At 34.2% G+C, this 21,692-nt stretch overlaps 1 protein-coding gene and 1 long non-coding RNA gene across 3 annotated transcripts; both read left to right on the top strand.

The window, feature by feature from the left end:
* Positions 1-1,229: 1,229 nt before the first annotated feature.
* Positions 1,230-17,801, top strand: LOC138323925 (protein transport protein Sec24C-like). Of its 2 annotated transcripts, XM_069268864.1 has the most exons (25): positions 1,230-1,400; positions 2,673-2,834; positions 3,513-3,642; positions 3,821-4,232; positions 4,459-4,512; positions 4,751-5,377; positions 5,687-5,795; positions 6,606-6,733; positions 7,139-7,277; positions 7,721-7,836; positions 8,145-8,272; positions 8,583-8,661; positions 8,970-9,082; positions 9,493-9,703; positions 10,468-10,638; positions 11,000-11,014; positions 12,502-12,598; positions 12,946-13,091; positions 13,699-13,837; positions 14,320-14,514; positions 15,297-15,400; positions 15,732-15,816; positions 16,266-16,369; positions 16,772-16,861; positions 17,326-17,801. In XM_069268864.1, the coding sequence occupies exons 2-25, from the start codon at positions 2,702-2,704 to the stop codon at positions 17,464-17,466; spliced, it is 3,666 nt and encodes a 1,221-aa protein (XP_069124965.1). In that variant the 5' UTR covers positions 1,230-1,400; positions 2,673-2,701; the 3' UTR covers positions 17,467-17,801. The 2 variants fall into 2 exon arrangements, with proteins under 2 accessions (XP_069124965.1, XP_069124966.1); XM_069268865.1 differs by lacking the exon at positions 11,000-11,014.
* Positions 17,802-17,877: 76 nt separating this feature from the next.
* LOC138323923 (uncharacterized) lies at positions 17,878-21,303 on the top strand. The gene is made up of 2 exons (XR_011208603.1): positions 17,878-17,926; positions 18,002-21,303. It is a non-coding gene; the product is annotated as an uncharacterized lncRNA (long non-coding RNA).
* The last annotated feature ends 389 nt before the right edge of the window (positions 21,304-21,692 follow it).

Genomic DNA, 21,692 nt, shown 5'->3' with positions numbered 1-21,692 from the left:
GGGATATATACAGAAATTCAGTGGATGTGTTTAATTCTGCATCAATAGAGGATTAAATTCTCTCTATGTACATTGTGTGGGATTTTTTTCGTAATTTGGATTAAAAAATTATGGAATATTCCGGCAGGTTGTGTGTTGTGTGTTAACTTATTATGGGATTATGCCCGGAGACATACTCTCACGTGCACCCGTACTGTGTAACTCTCCATTAAGTTACCTTTCATTGTCTTATAAGTGACTGTCTTATATTAGAGTCACATATAAGAAAGTAAAAGGTAACGTAAAGGACAGCTACAGGTAATAGTCCCATAATCCGGGAGTTAAAGTACAGAAACAACAATAGATGACATCACAACTATGTTTTAAATGTGTTTGATAGCACTACACTATTCTTACACTAACATTTTATACCAGAAACAAATATACATATACAATATCATCCTCGATACTCCAGGGGTTCCGATCACTAACAATCTTTACACCCCCGGACTAGGCCTATCTCCTAGTAAAACTGGAGGCAACAAAACAGAACAGATATATATATAATTTAGCCCTTTGATGTACATCAAAAGTTTAACGGTACACTGCGGTTGACTGTGTGGCTTTGAAGCTGTTCGTCGCTCTCTCTCTGTAGTCTTCAAAGGAAAATTTTTGCTAGCGTGTGATCGGTTCAGATTTTTTCCACTGAGCTGCCTTTAGTTTTACAATGAGATAGTCCAGGTGTGTAGAGATCGTTAGTGATCGCATCCTGAGGATGATACAATATGTAACGTTATGTGTCTGTTTTCACGTTGGCTCCAGTAACCCCCTCCTCGTCCTGTTATTTTGGAATTTAGTTTCATCATTGATATAATTAAATATAAATAAACCAATAATCATGTGGCTATACCAATTGGTAACCAGGCACAACTAGGCGATAATCTGGTATTTCTAAAACTTATCTACTTATATACCCGGAAATGAATTTCACATGGCGTGTAGTACTTTCGGGATTGTGTACATGTTTCATAGAAAAACATACTGTTATAAATAAAGATACAGCTTTGTATTTCGTTTTAATTTGTGACAGAGATAAAACCTTACTCATTTTCTCAAAAATAATTGATATGTTTGCATTGTGTAATCTTCTAAAACCGTTTTACTTTTAGGTTTTGTTATCCGGGCCGAACTTATCCCGATGATTTTGTTTATCTCCCATAATTCCAGTTATCATTACGTGGCACCATCTGCGCATGTCAGCAACCGGAAGTAATATCCAACCGTACGTGGCATCCAAAACGTAATTTTAACTCGTGTCACTATATACGTGTTTTTATCACCTCAATTGTGACCAAATCAACGATTTAACTCTGTTCATACCTTTATGAACAAGAAGGATACTCAATTCAACCAGTTTGCAGGTAAGATTTGATCGCACATACCAGAACTTGTCACCCGGCAAAGGTAAATATTTCGGCATGTTGTCGGCAAAGTGACGTCTGTCATATTCTGTTTACTGCACGATTGTCGCCAATACATATGTGTAACACTCGCTGTGAAACGATTGTTCGTTATTAGCCTCACAAATCGCTATATTTTCATAGTAGATATAAAAAATTTCTGTGTTACAGTTTTCTATGAAGAAATGTAACTAGAAAGTTGATTTTTTCCATTGGCTATCGTTAGGTATACTGTAGTGTACATGTACAGTAGCAATAAGCACTTGAACGTAATAAACTAATATCTTAACTATGCATCCTCTTCGCTAGCAACGATGAAGAGCCGATAAGTATAAAACATGACAAGGAACTGGTACATTTTACAATGGCCAGTTTTATAACGTGTATCCTGACATATATACAGAGTGTTAGAATTACTGGTGCTTTAGGAAAGACAAACTATTGTAACAAGACTGGACTTATGTCAAACATCATCAATTGCAACCTACCTGGTTGCTGGTGTTTAACCCAGCCCAGTTCTGCCAAACGCTCAATCGGCAAAGCATCCAGTTTGGAGGTCTGGAGTTTGAGCCATGGTCTGCCTGGCCACTGCATTTTCTCCTCTCATGTTAAAGAACTTATCACAGAACAAAATAGTGTAAGGGTGTCATGTGTTTGAGGACTGTAGCATGACTAGACTGGGTCAAATATCAGTTACCAGGTAGTTTAGTCGGTAGAGTAAACTGGTATTCTGACCTTGTGAGTTCCATGCCCTTGTCTGACCGCTACATTTTCTCTTCTGTTACGCTAAATATGGTATTTGACATCTTATTCCTGTATAGTTCAAATGTAAATCCCTGTTACAGTGCTAATTATGATCATGGGTTAATTTCAATATCAGACAGTACCCGCTTCTTTTTGCCGGTTAAACCTGGCTGTGGTACCACCAGATTTGAGCTAAATTACATTAGATAGCATACAGATAGTATAGCAATGTACCCCCTGAAATTGCAAATGTACTGCCTCCCCTGCCTCCCCTGAAATATAATGAAACCCCTGTGTGATTAATTTATTAGTACGTGTAAGTCCTTTTGACAACAGTAATCAATATACCAACTGTAGCCACCAATCATTGATTTCTATTCGGGGTGATTCCCAATTTTAATTTACTGGAAGTGGTATATTGTACATCTTGGTCTATATTTCTGTTGTTGAGATAATTAAATTTCACATGTATTTATTTTGCATTTCCAGCTACATGAGTTACACCTGATTATGACACAATGAACCCTCAGTTCCCCGGAAACCAAATGCCACCCACAGGGTATGGTGCCCCTCCCATGGGTGGACAAAGACCCCCAATGCCAGGGCAACCAATGTTTAACGGCACAGGGCAGCAGGGCCCACCCGGTGGTGGTAAGTATTATCTGATTGGTTAATTTTCTTATATGCTGTCGGGGCCTTTTTGGGCTGATAATGAGCCCCATTTCCAACGAAGAAAAAAAAATCCTGCAGGTTACCCCTGGAAATTCCTTTCTCAATTCATTAATTTTATTCCAAAAATTAAGTAAAAAAGATTTCAGTCAGAAAAATACCTAAAAGTATATCAGGGACTGAAATGATCTGTAGTCAAACTTGTACTCTGTAATTCATTAACCAACAGTCCAAGGGGTGATGATACAGTCCAACTTGTATCAAAGGGTCACTTAAGAGACTGACGAAAAATTGGCTGCTAAATACGGGTGGCTGGTTAAATCATGTACAATCAAATGATATAGCTATTAAAGATATACAACTATTTACATGTATAAGTTAAAAATAACTTCATTACATGTGTGTATAATGGCAAGTAGGCAACATACAAACATTCATAGTATGAATTTTGTACCACCAGCATAAAAACTCACATGACTGCTACTAAACAGAGGCTTAGCTAGATTTTATACAAAATGCTAATGATGCTGATCATGACGATTGATTGACATGAATATAGATTATAGCATTTTAGCTGTTAAGGCAGGTTAGCATGTATACAAAGAAATTTATAATGATACATTCCATCTTCGAGATAAAATTTTGCTTTTCTTGCAAAAGGTTTCCCTGGTGGACCACCAAAACCTAATATGGGGCCAGGACAAGGTCAGTTTAGACCCATGGCTAATGGACCACAGCCAGGTGGCTTTCCAGGTGGTCCTCAAGGCGACATCAACTATGGAGGGCAAAGGTAAAATATTATTCTGCACTCAAAATTGAGAAAATATGAAATGTATTGTTTATCAATCTTTCAAATGTTACACTGTGATGCTGAAAAAGACAAATTCTGATTCAATGTGTATTTATAAAGTTGATTTTTTGTGCATCTGTATACTGTTATACTCATTCCAATTGTTCTATGTGAACAGAGGACCGGCACCACCTATGGGTGGAAAACCACCACAGAATGTACCCAACTCCACAGGTCCTCCAATGCCTGGTCAACAGCCCCCAAATTCTATGATGGGAGGAGCGCCCCCAAATTCTATGATGGGAGGAGCGCCCCCAAATTCTATGATGGGAGGAGCGCCCCCAAATTCTATGATGGGAGGAGCGCCCCCAAATTCTATGATGGGAGGAGCGCCCCCAAATTCTATGATGGGAGGAGTGCCCCCTAATTCTATGACAGGACACAACGCTCCTCCTAATATGATGGGGGCCAGGCCTCCTAACTCAATGATGGGGAATCCAAACATGACGGCCCCAGGGCCATCACAAGGGGGTCAGTTCCGGCCCGCTACCCCTGGGCAGTTTCCACCTCCTCCTGGCTCTACACAGCAGGTCAGTGTGGACAATTTGTATTTTGTAATATTTAATTTTTATAAATTAATTATTCACATTGGAAAATGGTTGTATTGAAGTGTTGTAATTTTACTTCCATGTAAAATCTGTTTTGTTACTTAAAATTGCTCTGTACTATCAATCTATTTCACATTCTGAATTCTTTTTTGCTCAAATTCCATTTTAATTTACAATTTGTCTATTGTGTCAATGTCTTTGATTTTAGATTACAAATCAGATGGGTGAGCTGGCAGTATCTAATCAGCCTCGAACAATGGATGTGAGTTTTATCAAGTTTTCATCCTGTTGAGATAACCTATTGTTCGTCATTAGAAGATGAAAATTTGAAGTTTTAAAATAACTGTTAATGAATCAATAAATTCCAAAACAAAATATTGATGTCATCATTAGCAGTCAATACTAAATATATTGCTTGTTTGTATATGTATTAAGGAAAAATCCATTTGATTTAAGTTTTGTAAATTTCAGTAATTAAAAATTAAACTGTTTATTTTCAGATGTCTGGCAGTCGAGGTGGTCCTCCATCCGGTCCAGGAAATGCTCCTCCCAGTAATTATGGACAATTTTCCCAAGGCCCACCTTCCGGGCCACCATCTGCACCACCAGGTCCACCTTCTGGACCACCTTCTGGCCCTCCTTCGGGACCTCCTATGGGATATGGCTCCGGTTCTCATCCACAGACTTCTAGTGCACCTGGTTTCCCCCACGCACCGGGGCCAGCAACTTCAATGTCAGGAGGGTTCACAAACCAGGGCCCTCCTACATCAATGCAAGGAGGGTTCCCCAACCAGGGCCCTCCTACATCAATGCAAGGAGGGTTCCCCAACCAGGGCCCACCTACATCAATGCAAGGAGGGTTCCCCAACCAGGGCCCCCCTACATCAATGCAAGGAGGGTTCCCCAATCAGGGTCCTCCCTCCTCGATGCCAGGACATCCCCCTTCTAGTCAATTTGGTGCCAACGTACCTCCAATGTCTGGTCCCCCAGGGAGAGGCCAGCAGTACATGGGTGGGGCTTTACCAGGAACAACCCTCCCTCCTCAGACAGGGTACCAAGGCAGTCAACCGGGAGGAATTCAACAACCAGCTCCAAGGAAACTCGACCCAGATCAGATGCCCAGCCCAGTAAGTAGAACTCAATTGGACTTTGTATCGGGTGCTTTATTTTGTGAAATTTTCTTTAGTCACCTACAGTTTCTGTACAACTGAATGTATTTATAATGTTTATTGACAATGAAATTTTTTGAGATGAAAACAAATATATTGAAAATAGGTTTCACAAAGTAAATGTAAACAGTTGAAAAAGACCATAAATAAAATTATATTATTGAGTATTGTATCATCTCATCACTAGTACCATATCATTTACATCTTAAATGTTTGAAAATCAGAACACTGATTTTGAACTGTTACACATTATCTTACAATCTACAGATACAAGTAATAGAAGATGATGAGGCTAACAAAGGCGGAATGTTTGCTACTCTGGAGAAAGGTGTTGTTCCGCCATTAGTGACTTCACAATTTACCGTCCAAGATCAAGGTATGTGTACATGTTTCAATGATAGTAAGAATCAAGTCCATTTTCAAAATCGATTGATCAATTTTAAATTTATTTTCCATTAATTTTTTATTCTTTTCCTTAATCAGCCTATCTTTGTTCAATGATGTCTCAACTCGATGTTTATTTAACAATTAAAGGATTGTTAGATTGCATTTATTGGAGATATAAATGCAATCTGGGTGGCAGATCTGGCACCCAGATTGCATTTATATCCAATAACTGCAATCTCGCAATCCTTTAATTGGTTATATTTACATTTTACTTTCTAGTTCAAAGTAAAACATAATTTAGATGCAAGTGAACATTTGAATTTCCCGCTTCAGCCATTTAACCTCAACAGCCAATATCAATATGATAGAAATAGTCCCTATAAAAAATTTAAAACAAAACAAAATTAAAAAATTTTCAATAGCTTTTCAATTTACTTTCATTTATCCAGAGATTTAAAAGATACTTTTATAAGTTTCATAACCATACTGGTTCATTCAACTACAATGTCAATTTTCCCACACAGACTAAAATGGTGTCAGTGAACAAGACCCGCATCCATTTATATAGATATTACTACACCAAGTCTAGACTGTATTTATTGGCTCATAATGCAGATCACGATTATCATTAGAGTAATAGGAGTCATAGTGGCAAAATGTAAATATTTAATTATAAAAGTAAGGCATATTACAATTGCACTAATTTTATCCTATCATCAAGACTTTGTGTGGAAGATTTTGGGGGAGAAAATTTTAGTTTATTATATAATAACTTGTGAAACATTTGTCAATTTTTCAGGCAACTGTAATCCACGCTTTATGAGGTCGACCACTTACACGATACCTTGTACAGCAGACCTCCTTAAGACAAGTCACATCCCACTGGCTCTGACCATATCGCCATTCGCAAAGCTTAATGAAGGAGAGGTATGTCTCGTGACACACAATTACAGTAGAATTCAAATTTGATTTTTTTTTATCTTCGGTACTTCATTTAAGGATCATGCAATAGATGTATGCTTGTTAAAGTTAAACTAAATTCTTGTTGATGTAGCCAGTTATTTATCACAGTACATTGTAATGATTGCAAAAAGGTTGAGAAATTATTTGATATCATATAAACCTTAAAAGTCAGATCATGAAAATGTAAAATTGCCAAAGATTTATTTTCTTATTTTGCCTTAAAGTTAAGAAAATATTTAACCCATGTGTAAATAACCGACTGAATTTGAAAAGTTTATCTTTTGAAATCTTCATCTTCATATTTATCCTCATTGCACATTTGTATTCTATTTAATCTGAAGCATTTTACTCAATTAACGTGCATTACAGAATCCGCCCCCAATTGTGAATTTGGGAGAAGTTGGACCAGTGCGGTGTAAGCGATGTAAAGCCTATATGAATCCATTCATGATGTTTATAGATGGTGGCCGAAGGTTTCAATGTGTATTCTGTGGGGCTCAAACAGACGGTATGTTAACATAAAATTTCTTTTCAATGGAAATTTTATTATTGATTTGACAGCATCTTCAAGAGCATTTTCCATTGAAAGATTTCAGAGAAAAAATCAGATTCATAAAAAAACTGGATAGATTGTCGGTTAGTCTGTATGTACATATTAATTTGCTGTAAAAGACACCTCTATATATACCTCTATCTGTCTATAAAGGACATATTTTCTATTTGGTGTCCTTTACATAGTCAGGTCTGGCTACACGTATTTTCATTTATATTCCTTGAAGTGTATACTGGACATTTGAGATAATAACCTATTAAATCCTAGATGCAAATTTACTACTTTAGAACCTACATTGTTCAATTAAAAAAATATATCTTCAGCCTTTTGTTCTGAAGAAATCTTCTAGTCATTAGTTATTTTTGATACATTAATCATTCTGTTCTGACTTGTTACAGTACCCCCAGAGTACTTCCAACACCTTGACCATACGGGTAGGAGAGTAGACGCATACGACAGACCAGAACTTTGTCTCGGCTCGTATGAATTTGTAGCCACAAAAGATTATTGCAAAGTGAGTATCAAAACACTGCCTGTAAAATTTTCATCTGTACATTCTACCTTTAAATTGTGAAGTGTTACATGATATTCAAAATAATATATATATGTTAGAAGTTATAAATCAACATGTTTAAACAAGTTGATTAATTTGATGTACCACAAGCCTTTAGGTATTGGGCAAATGACTCATCAAATTGTTTAACATTTGGATTTGGCAGTACAGGCATTCATTTGAACATTTATAGATACCTCACCCTTCCCCATTTATATTAATACAATAGAGTATTTGTGATGTTAATAATGATTCAATTCCTCTATCAGAATGGCGCCCTGCCCAATGCCCCTGCCTTCATCTTCATGATCGACGTGTCATACAACAGTGTAAAAAGCGGGCTTGTTCATCTCTTGTGTAAAACACTCAAGGAGGAAATTCTCGTAAACTTACCCAAGTAAGTATCATTATAGAATTCCTCTATTTTGCATATTAACGTTTCAGATAATAAGGTTGATGTTTCATTTCTCATTTCATAGTGTTTGGTATTCTATCTCGAATAAAAAATAATTATAGTACAAATTGATACCAAAAATGAAATTAATTTCCTTTGTGTATGGACAGCCATTGCAATATGATTTCATTTTCAAAATCATCATTAAAGAATTTTAAAAGGAGCATAATTTTGAAATGATAATGATTATATTATTATGTAAAAAACAATTTTCCCTTATATCCCCCTTACATTGTTATAATTTATTTTACAGGGAGGTTGGTGCAGAGGAATCAGATATACGTGTTGGATTTGTCACATATGCTAAAGAAATTCACTTTTATAATGTTAAGGTAAAATTTCAATCTGGATATTTACACCCAATATTAAAAAACTAAAGTTTCAATAAGGATGCTCAAACGTTAAGTTGGATGTGCAGTAATGTAGTACTTTGATATTTGTTTAGTTGAAAAGCTTGATACTGTACTTTGTTATAGACTGATATTCCAAAATGAATTTTTTCCATGATAAAAACTTGAATTGCTCACAATGAACACAAAGAACACGATGTTGTATGTAAATATTTAAATAAGATAAATATTTTCTTAAATACAAAACTTTATAGACACACAACATGTTAAAAGTTACTCTTTCACTACAGGGAAACCTCGCCCAGCCACAAATGTTGGTTGTATCGGATTTAGACGATGTTTTTGTACCATTATTGGACGGTTTCCTGGTTAAGCTGTCGGAGTCAGAGGCTGTCATTGATAGGTACGTTAAAAATATGAATATTTCTGAAGTCATACACTGGTATATTCAGACAAAATTTGTTGAGCTATTTTCATATTAGAATTTTAAAATATCTAGATCATGCATGTAAATCATTCCAAACTGTATTTATCTTGGAAGATGTAATTATATCATTGGGTATATCCATTTCAATCAAAAGCCTGTTTATTTTTTCTTTCTTTGATGCAAAATCATGGATTATTTTACAATATAATAAACATAAACATTTATAAACATGAATATAATTACAGTGTTGGTTTTTGTTTGAATGTTCTTTTCTCATGAAAAAGCACAAGAATTCAGAGAAAACTGTCTAAGAAAAGACTTAGACTAGTAAATTGCTATACAAGCTCATTCGTTGATTTGTAAACTCCTTCCTTTCTTTTCAACAGTTTACTTGCCCAGATCCCAGTGATGTTTGCAGAGTCGCGCGAAACTGAAACCGTACTTGGACCTGTCATACAGGCTGGCTTGGATGCCTTAAAGTCTGCTGACCGTAGTGGAAAACTTTACTTATTTCACTCATCACTACCCATAGCAGAAGCTCCAGGGAAACTGAAAAACAGAGACGACAGAAAACTCCTCGGTACAGACAAAGAAAAGGTAATTCACTATCACCATACACGTACATCTATGGCTGCCAATGTGCTGATTTTAGTGTCATCAGATTATTGTTCTTAAATAATTTGTTATTTATTCTTTCCTTACCTTGAAGATGTGAAAACGAACTCACAACCTGAGGGGTAACTCATTTATGTCTAACCCTAGGCTTGTAGGGTTGTAATTTCGTTTTCACATCTTCATAGGTAGGAAAATATATTTCTCTCATATACAATGAAAAAGAGGATCTTAAAGAAGTATTTTCACCTAAATGCACATCGATATTGATGACATTGAAGTCATGAAGTCACATATTTGTCTTGAGGTTCAAAGGTTAACACATGCAATCTGTCAAACCCTAGGGTTTGACGGAGAAATATTTCATGGCTAAAACAATCTGTCATACCTGAGGGTTTGACAGAGAAATTTCCTGGCTAAACAATCTGTCATACCCTAGGGTTTGACAGAGAAATCTCCTGACTAAACAATCTGTCATACCCTAGGGTTTGACGGAGAAATCTCTTATGGCTAAAATAATCTGTTATGCCCTAGGTTTTGACAGAGAAATCTCTCATAGCTAAAACCATTGGCAAATATAACTGAACCAATGGTGGGTGAAAATTTTATCAACTACTAAACCAACTTTTAAACTGTATTTATTTTACAGACTTCCAGACATATTCTCAAACATTGAGCTATTTTATTTTCTTTGATGTCTATACCAATTTTCATAGACAATTAGTAATCTGTTGCTGTTTGTTTTACAGACAATCCTTACTCCCCAGAACAACTTCTACACCAAGTTAGGACAGGAATGTGTGGTAGCAGGCTGTAGTGTAGACATATTCCTGTTCCCCAACGCCTACATTGACGTCGCCTCCATTAGTGATGTATGCCGACTAACGGGCGGTACTATGTACAAGTACAGTTACTTCCAGGTAAGGAAACTCATACTCTTAAAAACATTCATCAAGTTTGTGTGAAGTTTCATTATAATAATATATTAATGGTGTCATATATAATCTTGGAACATATTGACTCTAACATTAATGACAAGGGGAAAATCAAAGTTATATTTCAATAATCCTGATATCTTGATCTGCCATAAATTTCATTGAATTATTATGCTGAATTATGGAAGCTTTAGAGTTTTGAGCAATTGCTTTATTAATCGCTGTTCTGCCTCCTGTCAAACTCATCTCCTAGAAATTCCAGTTCAGTCTAAAAAATCAGTCTAAAAAATGTTTTCTTACCAATTGAGATACAATGTGACAGCTTTCTTTTGTTTTTGCTTTAAAGTCTGATAATGAAAAAGTAAGTGCTATCTGTTTTCCTTTCTCTCCATTGCTGTTGTTCTGTTTTATCTTTCCATCATGCTTGGTAAAGCCGCTATGTATTATTACCCATTGTGTGGGAACATGTGCATGTTTGGGTTGACGGTGGATATCTCTCTAAAATAAAAAATTCAAGCTGAAATACCATCAGAAGTTTTGGAAAACAGATGTTATTTATAATTTAATATTCATTTATCAATTTTATCCCATTCACCCATGAAGACACACTGGTATTATAAATTTTTCATTTTTTTTTGGCTGGGCTAGTAGATATTTAGGCCGGGCTAGTGAGATTTTGGTGTCTACTAGCCCTGGGCTAGTGCTTTGAAATAAATTTTTACACCCCTGCGCTGTCCTGCTTCCTGTCAAACTCATCTGGAAATTCCAGTTCTCTGTTAAAAAAAATGTTTTCTTACCAATTGAGATACAATGTGACAGCTTTCTTTTGTTTTTGCTTTAAAGTCTGATAATGAAAAAGTAAGTGCTATCTGTTTTCCTTTTTCTCCATTGCTGTTGTTCTGTTTTATCTTTCCATCATGCTTGGTAAAGCCGCTATGTATTATTACCCATTGTGTGGGAACATGTGCATGTTTGGGTTGACGGTGGATATCTTCTAAATGAAAGATTAGACCAGTCCATTATGAAATTTCAGGGGTGAATATTTTGTGCAAAATTTTCCCCTAAAATGAATGGGATACAAATTTAAGTGGTTCACCATTTATAAGCATCTTGAAGAAGCCATTTTAATCATCATTGCTTTAGATTTTTCTTTTGGATGTTAAAATTTGAGTCCTACACACAATACATAAGAAGTGTAACTAAGGATAGTATATTAAAGAAGCACAAGTAGAATTCTTAAATCATTTCCCTGCATGGCAAAGGGAAACTTATGCTAAACTTATAGACACTTGAAGGATTTGAATTATCATTGAACATACTTGAACATACAGAAATTGAAGAACTATTTTAGAATTGGGCATTGGTGACAATTGTTTGGAACGGTAGATGGTGATGGAACTTGTAAGACTGAATTGCTAGTGCAAGCATACTGATTATAAATTAAGAGAATGTTACAAAGTAAATGGTGAGGTTGCACTTATCTGTGAAAAAGCTTATTTCGTGTATTGTATTTCCCAAAACCTGCACATGATAGTTAGCTAGAAACTGCTACAGTATGTAGCAACTGGATAACTGCCTTTTTGTCAATAAAGAACTTATACAATTGAACAAATAATTTAAGGAACTTTAAGTAATTTTGCCATGGAGAATACACACCAAAAAAACATTAAAAACTGTGGTTCCCCTTAATATCTAGAAATTAGACTCTATAAATAAGTTTTATCAGAAAAGTGTTAAAAAAATCTACGTTCCGTCATTAAGATGAGAGTGAAATCCTGTAAGACTGGGAAAAAAACATGTATTATAAGATTTGAACATTGACTCATGCCCTTAGTATTGTTTCTTTAGGCCGACTTGGATGGAGCAAGATTCATGGAAGACTTGAGATTGAATGTGGAAAGTCAGCTTGCTTTTGATGCCATCCTTCGTGTGAGAACTAGTACAGGTAAAGATCTGTCCTATAATGATTAGAGTTACTTACCTTTGTTTCACTCGGTCACTCTGTAGCTAAACTCAATTTGCCCTATTCTGCTCCAGAACGTAACTTTTTTTCACATCTATACTCTGGACGATCATCTGAGAAAACTTTTTGTTTTTGAGCGCCAAACAAGTTGGACAGGTGAAACAAAGGGAGTTACTTGTAGATCTGAAAGATGCTGTCAGTTCTATTGTTTTAAAAATTGAAACATGAAAGCTTGAACAATCCATTCTATTATGAATGAACTTTGAACTGAAATATCAAAATTGAAGATTTTTTTGTAAGGCAACATTCTTGTTTTACACATATTCTAGGTATACGTCCCGTGGACTTCTTCGGTAATTTCTACATGGCCAACACAACAGACGTGGAGATAGCTGCCATGAGTCAGAGCCAGGCTATTGCTGTGGAGATTAAACATGATGATAAACTCAACGAGGCAGATGGTGCTTTTGTACAGGTAAATGACTTCATCCTCACTAGCGTTTTTTATACTGTAAACAACATAACTCATTCAGCCCTGAAGACACATTTAGACTCTTCTGAAACCAAGAAAAGACTAGTCCATTATGAAATTTCAGTGGAAATGGGTTAAACTATCTTTCGATCATATTTTAAAACAACCTCACATAAAATCTTTTCACTTGCTAATATTTCCTTGCTCCAAAGTTTTTGATGGTTTTTTTCAACACAACTGTTAAAGTCGAGGTAAAGAATTTGTAGTATAGTTTAAGTTTCTTTATTACTGACTAAGATTTTTGATTTTTTTTTTACCTCCGGTGTTAAATGCCAAATATATAAGTTAATTTGAAAATCCAAGTTAATCATACCTGTAAAGGCTGTTTCACTATTTAGAACAGTAAATATTTCTTCTGAAGCACATGATCATGGCTGGTCAGTATTCTAGATTTTGGTCTCCCAAAAGCTGCTCAATGATGTAGTTTCTGCTTCTACAAACATATTTAATTTACAAGTTACATTGGCCTTGAACGGGGAGAAAAAAAATCATGTTAGTCGTTCATTTTATAGACTCGAAAGCTGACTAGAGGTTTTTTTTGTGTGTACAGATAGCGGTGCTGTTTACCAGTGTCAGCGGTCAGAGGCGACTCAGGATACACAACCTCTCGTTCAACTGCTGCATGCAGATGGCTGAACTCTTCCGTAGCTGTGAGCTAGACACACTTATCAACTTCATGTCAAAGCAAGGTTAGTGTGTAACATCATTTAGAATGATATTGTGAAAAAAAAATGTTTATATTTTGTGTGGCAAATTAGATAGGACCATGTAGGTTGGTACACAGATTAAATGTCTTAAACTCAAAATGTGGTTGATTTCTGGTCAATTTCAAGTCAAGATTTCTTGACCTGAAATTCAAGTCAATTTCATTTGAAATTCTGATGAATTTCATGCCAATTTTGGGTCAAGAGATATTTATCTGAAATTCAGGTCAAGAAATCGCCTATTCTGCTCACTTCAAGTCAGTTTCTGATCAAATTCAGATTTAAATAGGAAATTTTGCCTATGTATAAGAAAAAATATAAAAGTTGGTTTTCAGGAAAATAATGCCAAAATGTACCGTCTGAAATGCAGAAAAAATGGACTTGGCAATATATTGATATTGATCTTGTTTTTATCATCTTCACTACAATAAAGTTTGTCAAACTTGAATCATGTTTTTTGTTGACAGCAATAAGAGAGACGCTCAACTCCAATCCCCGCCAGGTGCGTGATAATGTGATGAACCAGGTCGCCCAGATTCTAGCTTGTTACAGAAGGAGTTGTGCCAGTCCCTCGTCTGCAGGCCAGCTCATCTTACCAGAGTGTATGAAACTGCTTCCTCTCTACTCTAATTGTATCATTAAAAGTGATGGACTCCAAGGAGGTAAGGTGCTGCCGGGTTAAACTCAGACACCCCTGAAATTTCATAATGGACTGGTCTAGTCTTTGATTAAGAAGAGTCTAAATGCTTCTTCAGGGGTGAATGAGTTATTATTTTATTTAGTGTTAAATAATCTGATGCTAAGTGATATTTTCAATACCATTAAAGAATGATCCTGATCATTGTATGTTAATGTGTGGCTTTGGTGTTACAAGATTCATGCCTAAATATGAATTAAAGTACAAAAGAAAACAACATTTTGCTGTGTATCGTAGTGATAGTCAAAAGAAGACCATGCCCAGAAACAACACAACATGGAAATTAGTGTAGCATTAATAGTAAAATGCTAATTTTGGAATCTAAAAAAAAATTCTTCACCGTTTTGCAATTGAATTTCAAAAATGCAAATCTGTATAACCAAATTGAATTATCAAATGAAAATAAGGGAATGAATAAGAAGAATTTTAAGCATAGCCTGCCAAAGGAGTCATTTTATTTATCATTGTAATCAAAGTGAAAAAATAATGAAATACTAAAATGTAATCCAACACAGATACTTTGAGTTTATATTTTAGTGGTTCAGATTTTGTCTCTGTTTGCATGTTGGAACTTAAGAAGATGGATTTAGTACAAACTTCAGGATGTTTTATAGTTTTCACCATCAACGGGGAAAAAAGAAACTCTATATTAGAAATTGCCATTTCTACTTATTCTTAGAATTTTATCTATGTCACTGCATGTGACACACCAAAGTTGTGTAATAAGCCTGATTGTTGTTGTTACAGGGTCCGAGATATCAACAGATGACCGCAGTTACCTGATGCATCTTATAAGTGCAATGGACGTTAAGTCATCCCATGTGTTCTTTTATCCACGACTCATCCCTCTGGTAAGTCTAAAATAATGTGTGTATACATGTACGAGAAAAGAGTGTTTGTCATTTAGCTCACGAAATGACTGCTTTTGGACTTTCATAGAAAACTGTTTTCGGCTGAGTAGCTTCGGAGGACATGTTAAAAGACAAAGGATGGATAAGAATTAGCAAGATTTTCATTCTGAAATGCATCCAAGTATCATACCATTAAAACATCTATCAGAACTCAGATGTGGAAATCATTATTAACTTACATAGGCCTAGACTCTTCAAGAAGAAATCCATTTTGGAGCCCTCAGCTTTCTAAATTAAAAATATTAACCGATATTCAAATTCTTGTTTTCAGCACAATGTAGAGAAATCTGCAAAGATGCCACGATCTATTCGATGTTCAGCTGAACGGCTACAAGACAATGGAGTCTACCTTTTAGGTTTGTGTATAGAAATTATAAACATTTACTCCAATGTTGATGGTAACAATACAATGTATTGTTACACAATTTATAATAATGCTATTTGAAACCAAATTTCTTTTGAGTGCAATTTACTTTCACAAAAGTTTATCTCCCCAAACTACCATCTCTTTCATATTTATTGATGGGAATTTCTATTCAATTTTCCAATATATGAACTTTAAAGTTTGCGAAAATAGTGATATAGTCAATATTAAAGTAAATTGATATTTATTGAATTAATTTATTTATAATTCTGATTCTACATAATGACAAGCAAAAGGTATACATCAAATGTTTGAAGTTGTACAAGATTCAAGATGTCCTATTAAAATCTGAAATTGTTGAAAGTAAAAATAAAACATATTTTAATGTGTATTGTGATACAAAATCTATACCTTGTATAATATAATGCCTTTGTTTTACAGAGAACGGTATTTCAATGTTTATGTGGATAGGCCACAATGTTGACCCTCACTGGATACAAGAAATATTTGGTGTACAGAGTGCGGCGCAGGTCGATATAGACAAGGTATGTGGTGCTGTGCTTAACTTTGTAGTCAATCACTGTGCCATAATATAATGTTGTGTAATTGCTGAGTGCTTTAAACAATGAGTTGTAAGAACTTCATTTAGAGGCTAATTTTTTTTTTAAGATGCTGATGGGCAATAAAGTCTAAAATGGCAAAATGGAAAAAGCAACATCTAATTTAGATGAAAGTTGACATAGTTTCATGTGGTGGTCTACACTTCATATCAACAGCAGTGTAAATGAATAGAGAATTCTGTATAAAAAATTGCTTATAAATATGGACTTTGGCATTCCACATAAAAAAATTAGAATGGATTATGTTGATTTAATGATATGGAAATTAATGTTACACGACGCTCCATTGGTGGATAACATTGATGTTTATTTATGTATTTCCTTCAGTGTAAATTATTGGCGCTGGACAATTCATTGTCTCAAAGAGTGAATGAAGTTATACAACAAGTTCGACAGGAAAGAAACAGATATATGAAGGTAAATTGTAATACTTTTTTATGTGGAGTTGACGAGTTAAATATTAATGACAAAATGATGCTGTCCAACATCTAGAAAAATTGCGAGGGCAAGCCTAATAAATACTTGATGTTAATGAAAAAATGATGTTGTCCAACGTCCTTAAGAAAACTTTTGGGGGCAATCCTAATAAATACATATTAATGAAAAATGTTGTCCACATCTTCTAGACAATATCTGGGGGCAGCCTAATAAATACTTGTTAAATATTAATGACAAATGAGGAGTTTACTTTTAGTAATAAATGTATATGACTGATTATTAATGTATACGTTTACTTTTAGTGATAAATGTATATGACTGATTATTAATGTATACGTTTACTTTTAGTGATAAATGTATATGACTGATTATTAATGTATACGTTTACTTTTAGTGATAAATGTATATGACTGATTATTAATGTATACATTTTCCTGTTACAGTTAACGATTGTGCGACAGCGTGACAAGCTGGAACCATGGTTCAATCATTTCTTGGTGGAGGACAAAGGACTAAATAACAGTGCCTCCTACGTAGACTATCTGTGTCACATACATAAAGAAATTCGAAGCTTACTTAGTTAATATTCTCGTCAAACATCATCGGACTGGAACCAGCGTAAAGGGTTGTGACGCCCAAGTGTTCACTTACGAAGGAATGCCTACAATAAATACCTGCTGTTTTGTCAGAGGATAAGTAATGACTGATTCAAGGACTCAGCAGTTCCCTGTTAACAAAACAACGTACAATGGCTGAATTAAACAACTTACAATGGCTGAATTACAAATACTTCAGTGTGTGGAGCTCTTACCCTCACAGAGGCAGCTCCAGGTTTCCAACCAAAGGATGTTACCTCCTCGAAATCTTCATAGATGATGATAGGTTAAAACTAAACTGAGTTTGAGAAGATAGCAGAGCTTTAAGATGCAGATCTTCATAGATGAGGATAGGTTAAATTGTTAATGTCCTTCACTCATAGAAGGATAGGTTAAATGAATGCTTTCAAGAATGTTCCCTCTTCTATATCTTCATAGATGAGGATAGGTAAAATTGAACTGCCAAGAAGAGAGCAGAGATTTCAAGAATGTTCCCTCTCTATATCTTCATAGATGAGGATAGGTTAAAATTGAACTGCCCAAGAAGAGAGCAGAGATTTCAAGAATGTTACCTCTTCTAAATCTACAAAGATTCGGACAAGTTAAAACTGAACTGCCCGAAAAGACAGCAGAGATTACAAGCAGCCTTGAAATTTTTTGTTTCACAAATTTCTATGGAGGCTACGTTGGGGATGCATTAATTTCTTAAGCTCCTGGTTGAGTTTAAGTTTATGCCTCACTGCTGTAGTTCAGTTTACATAGTCATTGCTGTAAGCATTACATGATCATATGACGTAAAAGTTGATCAATGAAGCCAGTGTCAATTTTTAAACAATTCTGTGTAAGATCGCTGTATTAAGTTTGTGAGATTCATGTGATCAGTTTCAAGAAATATTCATTCATGTTTTTTCTGTTGAAAGTTATTTTGGTATTTGTTTCTGCCACAATTATGAATTCTCATTTGTATTTTGATTCAATCACTTATTTGAAAAATATTTTAAGATTATATCTACGACAGTAAAATATACCTTGTAAGTTGTATGTGTTATTAAAATAGGCTGATTTATATCTGGGAGACATTTGATATCGATATAAAAGAATTCAAGCCTCAAGTTGCATGGATATAATTGTTAATGATATCAAATTTGTAGATAGAAATCATTCAAAACTATTGGATTGAAAATCGTTAAGTATTGTATAGACGTAAGATGTACAACAATTTATTTATAAACTTTGTATAGAGCATTTCATGGATTTGTTGTTTTAATCTGGATAACAATTCTAGTCTTTGACAAATTACCAGTTACTTAAATACGGTAACTTTGTCAAATTAATGAATCTTTTTTCATTTGTGATACAGCTCCATTATTCTGATAAAATAGACAGAACCAGGGATGAAATAGTTCCTAAAACATTTTATTTATCTAAGCAGTCCATACGGCTAGAATTACATGAAAAAGAGAGGTCGTTTTTGTTCTTTTTTTTTTCTTTCTTTTTTAAATATGGATATTTTTACATTAAATGGTGTCAACTATGAAAATTAATCTTAGGTTGTTAAAAAAATGAATAATTATTGAAATATTTCATGTTAATCGTACTTTAATCACATTTTCAGAGAAAAAAATTGTATTAGCAGAATTTATTTTTGCTTTAACAATTTAAAATCTTCACTGCCATTGTGAATTTGTGGATTTTGAATGTGTGAAAAGAAGTGGTGTGGTATAAAACTAGGCATTGTCTGAAAACAATATGGCAACCAAACTTTATGTTAATTTTTTTTTTCTCTAGTGCTGTACAAGTGATAACAATGGATGATTTACATTTTGTTTGTGATTAAACCTGCTTGTATGTATATATGTCTCCTGCTTTCACAACAATATCCAACCTTGAGTCTTTATGTTAAAGGCTGATGATCATCCTTTTGTATGATGACTCCCAACATATTGTAATTATGAAGCTACCTAAATGTTAGAAAACTGCAAACAAAGTTATCGTAGCAACTAATTGCCTTTATCATTAAGATAAACTAGAAGCTTTGCTTATAACCCAGATTCCTAAACTTTTGCAATGTAATTATTCTCCCCTGCCATAGGTTATGTTTCCCAGCATATGTGTTATATATATATATAAGGTATGCATGAGATTAATGTACTATGTATACATGTACCCTGTGAATCACATTGAATGGTCATAAATGAAATGTTGAGAGAGGAATAAGTGATTGGTACATTTTATGAAAGGATTCATCCTAGCCACTTGCAATCTTTAACAAATTTAAATACAGGTTCTATATATATGTTCAAATTAGTATTGTCAAAGTAATAATAAAAAGTCAATCAAGTATTCTTACAGTCTATATGTAAAATGGAGGAGTGTAAAAGTGCATGCAAGATTTTTAGCTGAGATACCGGCTCTATAGAAATTATAGATTGTTAATTGACCTTTCATCAAGGTTCAGAACAGTATTTAAAACATGCTAAAAATACAGTTAATTTAGCGATTGCAAGATGATAAGTAAATTTCATAATCTTAATGAAGAGAAATTCATCCAAGTATCATTAAATTTTGAAGACCCTGATTTCAATATTTTCAGTATCATAAATATTGGATGAATCATTGATAGCAGCAAGTGGCTTTGTCTATACATTTCTGGATTATATATTATTATATGCCATGAACTAAATATTTTTAATTGGGAGATGTATGATTATATACTCCCATTAGAGTTTTTGTTGTTGGCATTTAATTTATCACATATAAGTTTGAACGATTTGAGAAATATATCTCTGTGTTAATGAAGAGAAATTTACACATGGAAGAAATTATAATTATACTGTTAAAAAAGATGTTGTTAAAAGTTTAAAAGTATTTGACAAAGCTTTAAACATTGCATAATTTATTTCTTTAAAATATTTATTGTTGTCAATAGGTTTCCAAGGTAATGGTAAATTTCCTTGCTGCTGTTCCATTCTTCAATCTTACATAAATCGTTAGTTCTAAGCGATTTCACACAGGACAATGTCATCATAGTTTGACTTTAAGTTAAATCTTTGTTTATGCTTATGACTCAGGATAAATGAGAGTGAAAAAACAAATTTGACTTGAGTCCTGATATTGTGACCTGTCCCTGTATTAAACATTCACATTCAAAGACCTTGAAATATGGTTCACTTGTGTAATTTCTATTTCAACATAATACCTGAATATTTCACCAATACTCTTGTATATAAAGTTAATATGGTGCTTCTATGATGATATTGAGATACTCCGTCAGGATCATGTGTCTCTTCATCTCTAAATGATTAGATAGACGTTACTTCCTGTTTCATTTGAATGTTTCTCAAGAAATATATATACTATTGTTAAGTTCAAAACTGTTACTTAAAAGAAATACTTGAAATTTTCAAATTCAAACATATGTCAAGTCTGGATGCTGTATTTATAATTATCTCCCATGCATTAATTCATTTTAAATTAATAAAGTACTTTTTGAAGTAATTTTATTAAATCAACATCTTAGCCTTTCTAACCTCGATATTTATATAAAGAATAAATGTATACTGAAAATTCAGATGAGGATATCAACATTGCTTTATAAGTTTTTTGATTCGATTGCTTGAAATTTACTGTTGAGCAAAGAATCATGGAGACGCTAGATTGATTTTACAAGTAGCATTTTCAGTTGCATGTTATTTATATATGTCTACACTGTGATAGTAGTATCATAAATGAAGCATGCCTTTTTGGTCCGCTGTAGGACTTTCCTCTGCGGGCAAGGCAAAAAGGCAAGATTTTGTCAAAATAAAATATAACTGATGAATAAAAGTGTTTTTGTTGTCTGAAAAATAACATCTTCAAAAAAATTTATGCATCAAAAATTTTAACAAATCTTCAAGGAACCCCATAGATAGGTGGTTTATCTTGTGGATGTTGCTGCTGTAGTCTTGATGCACTGGTTCATTGAATGGATGTATACCAGCTCTGATCCCTCCTCTAACTGTTATAGATTACTCTGGAATTATATACATCCCTCATATGTATGTCGTTTATTATCCTATCTCATGGTTTGTTTTTGCAAAAAGTTTGGTTGTCTTGGTAATTGAGACATAGCTTTGTGTAAAATGGACATGCACTCATAATATTTCAATGGATTTTAAAAATTTGATCGGTGGAAATAATTCACGTACCACTGGATACCTGATAAAGTTTGTGTG

This window comes from Argopecten irradians, chromosome 5 (genome assembly GCF_041381155.1).
Source record: "Argopecten irradians isolate NY chromosome 5, Ai_NY, whole genome shotgun sequence".
NCBI lineage: Eukaryota > Metazoa > Mollusca > Bivalvia > Pectinida > Pectinidae > Argopecten > Argopecten irradians.
Note: the sequence above shows the minus strand (reverse complement) of the source record. Positions and strands in the feature narration are given on the sequence as shown.

Excerpts from the sequence above, each read along its gene's own strand:
- LOC138323925 (XM_069268864.1), top strand. The coding sequence starts at position 2,702 with ATGAACCCTCAGTTCCCCGGAAACCAAATGCCACCCACAGGGTATGGT. Across the intron at positions 5,796-6,605 it reads ATTTACCGTCCAAGATCAAG|GCAACTGTAATCCACGCTTT; the intron begins GTATGTGTACAT and ends TCAATTTTTCAG. Across the intron at positions 9,083-9,492 it reads TCAGAGGCTGTCATTGATAG|TTTACTTGCCCAGATCCCAG; the intron begins GTACGTTAAAAA and ends TCTTTTCAACAG.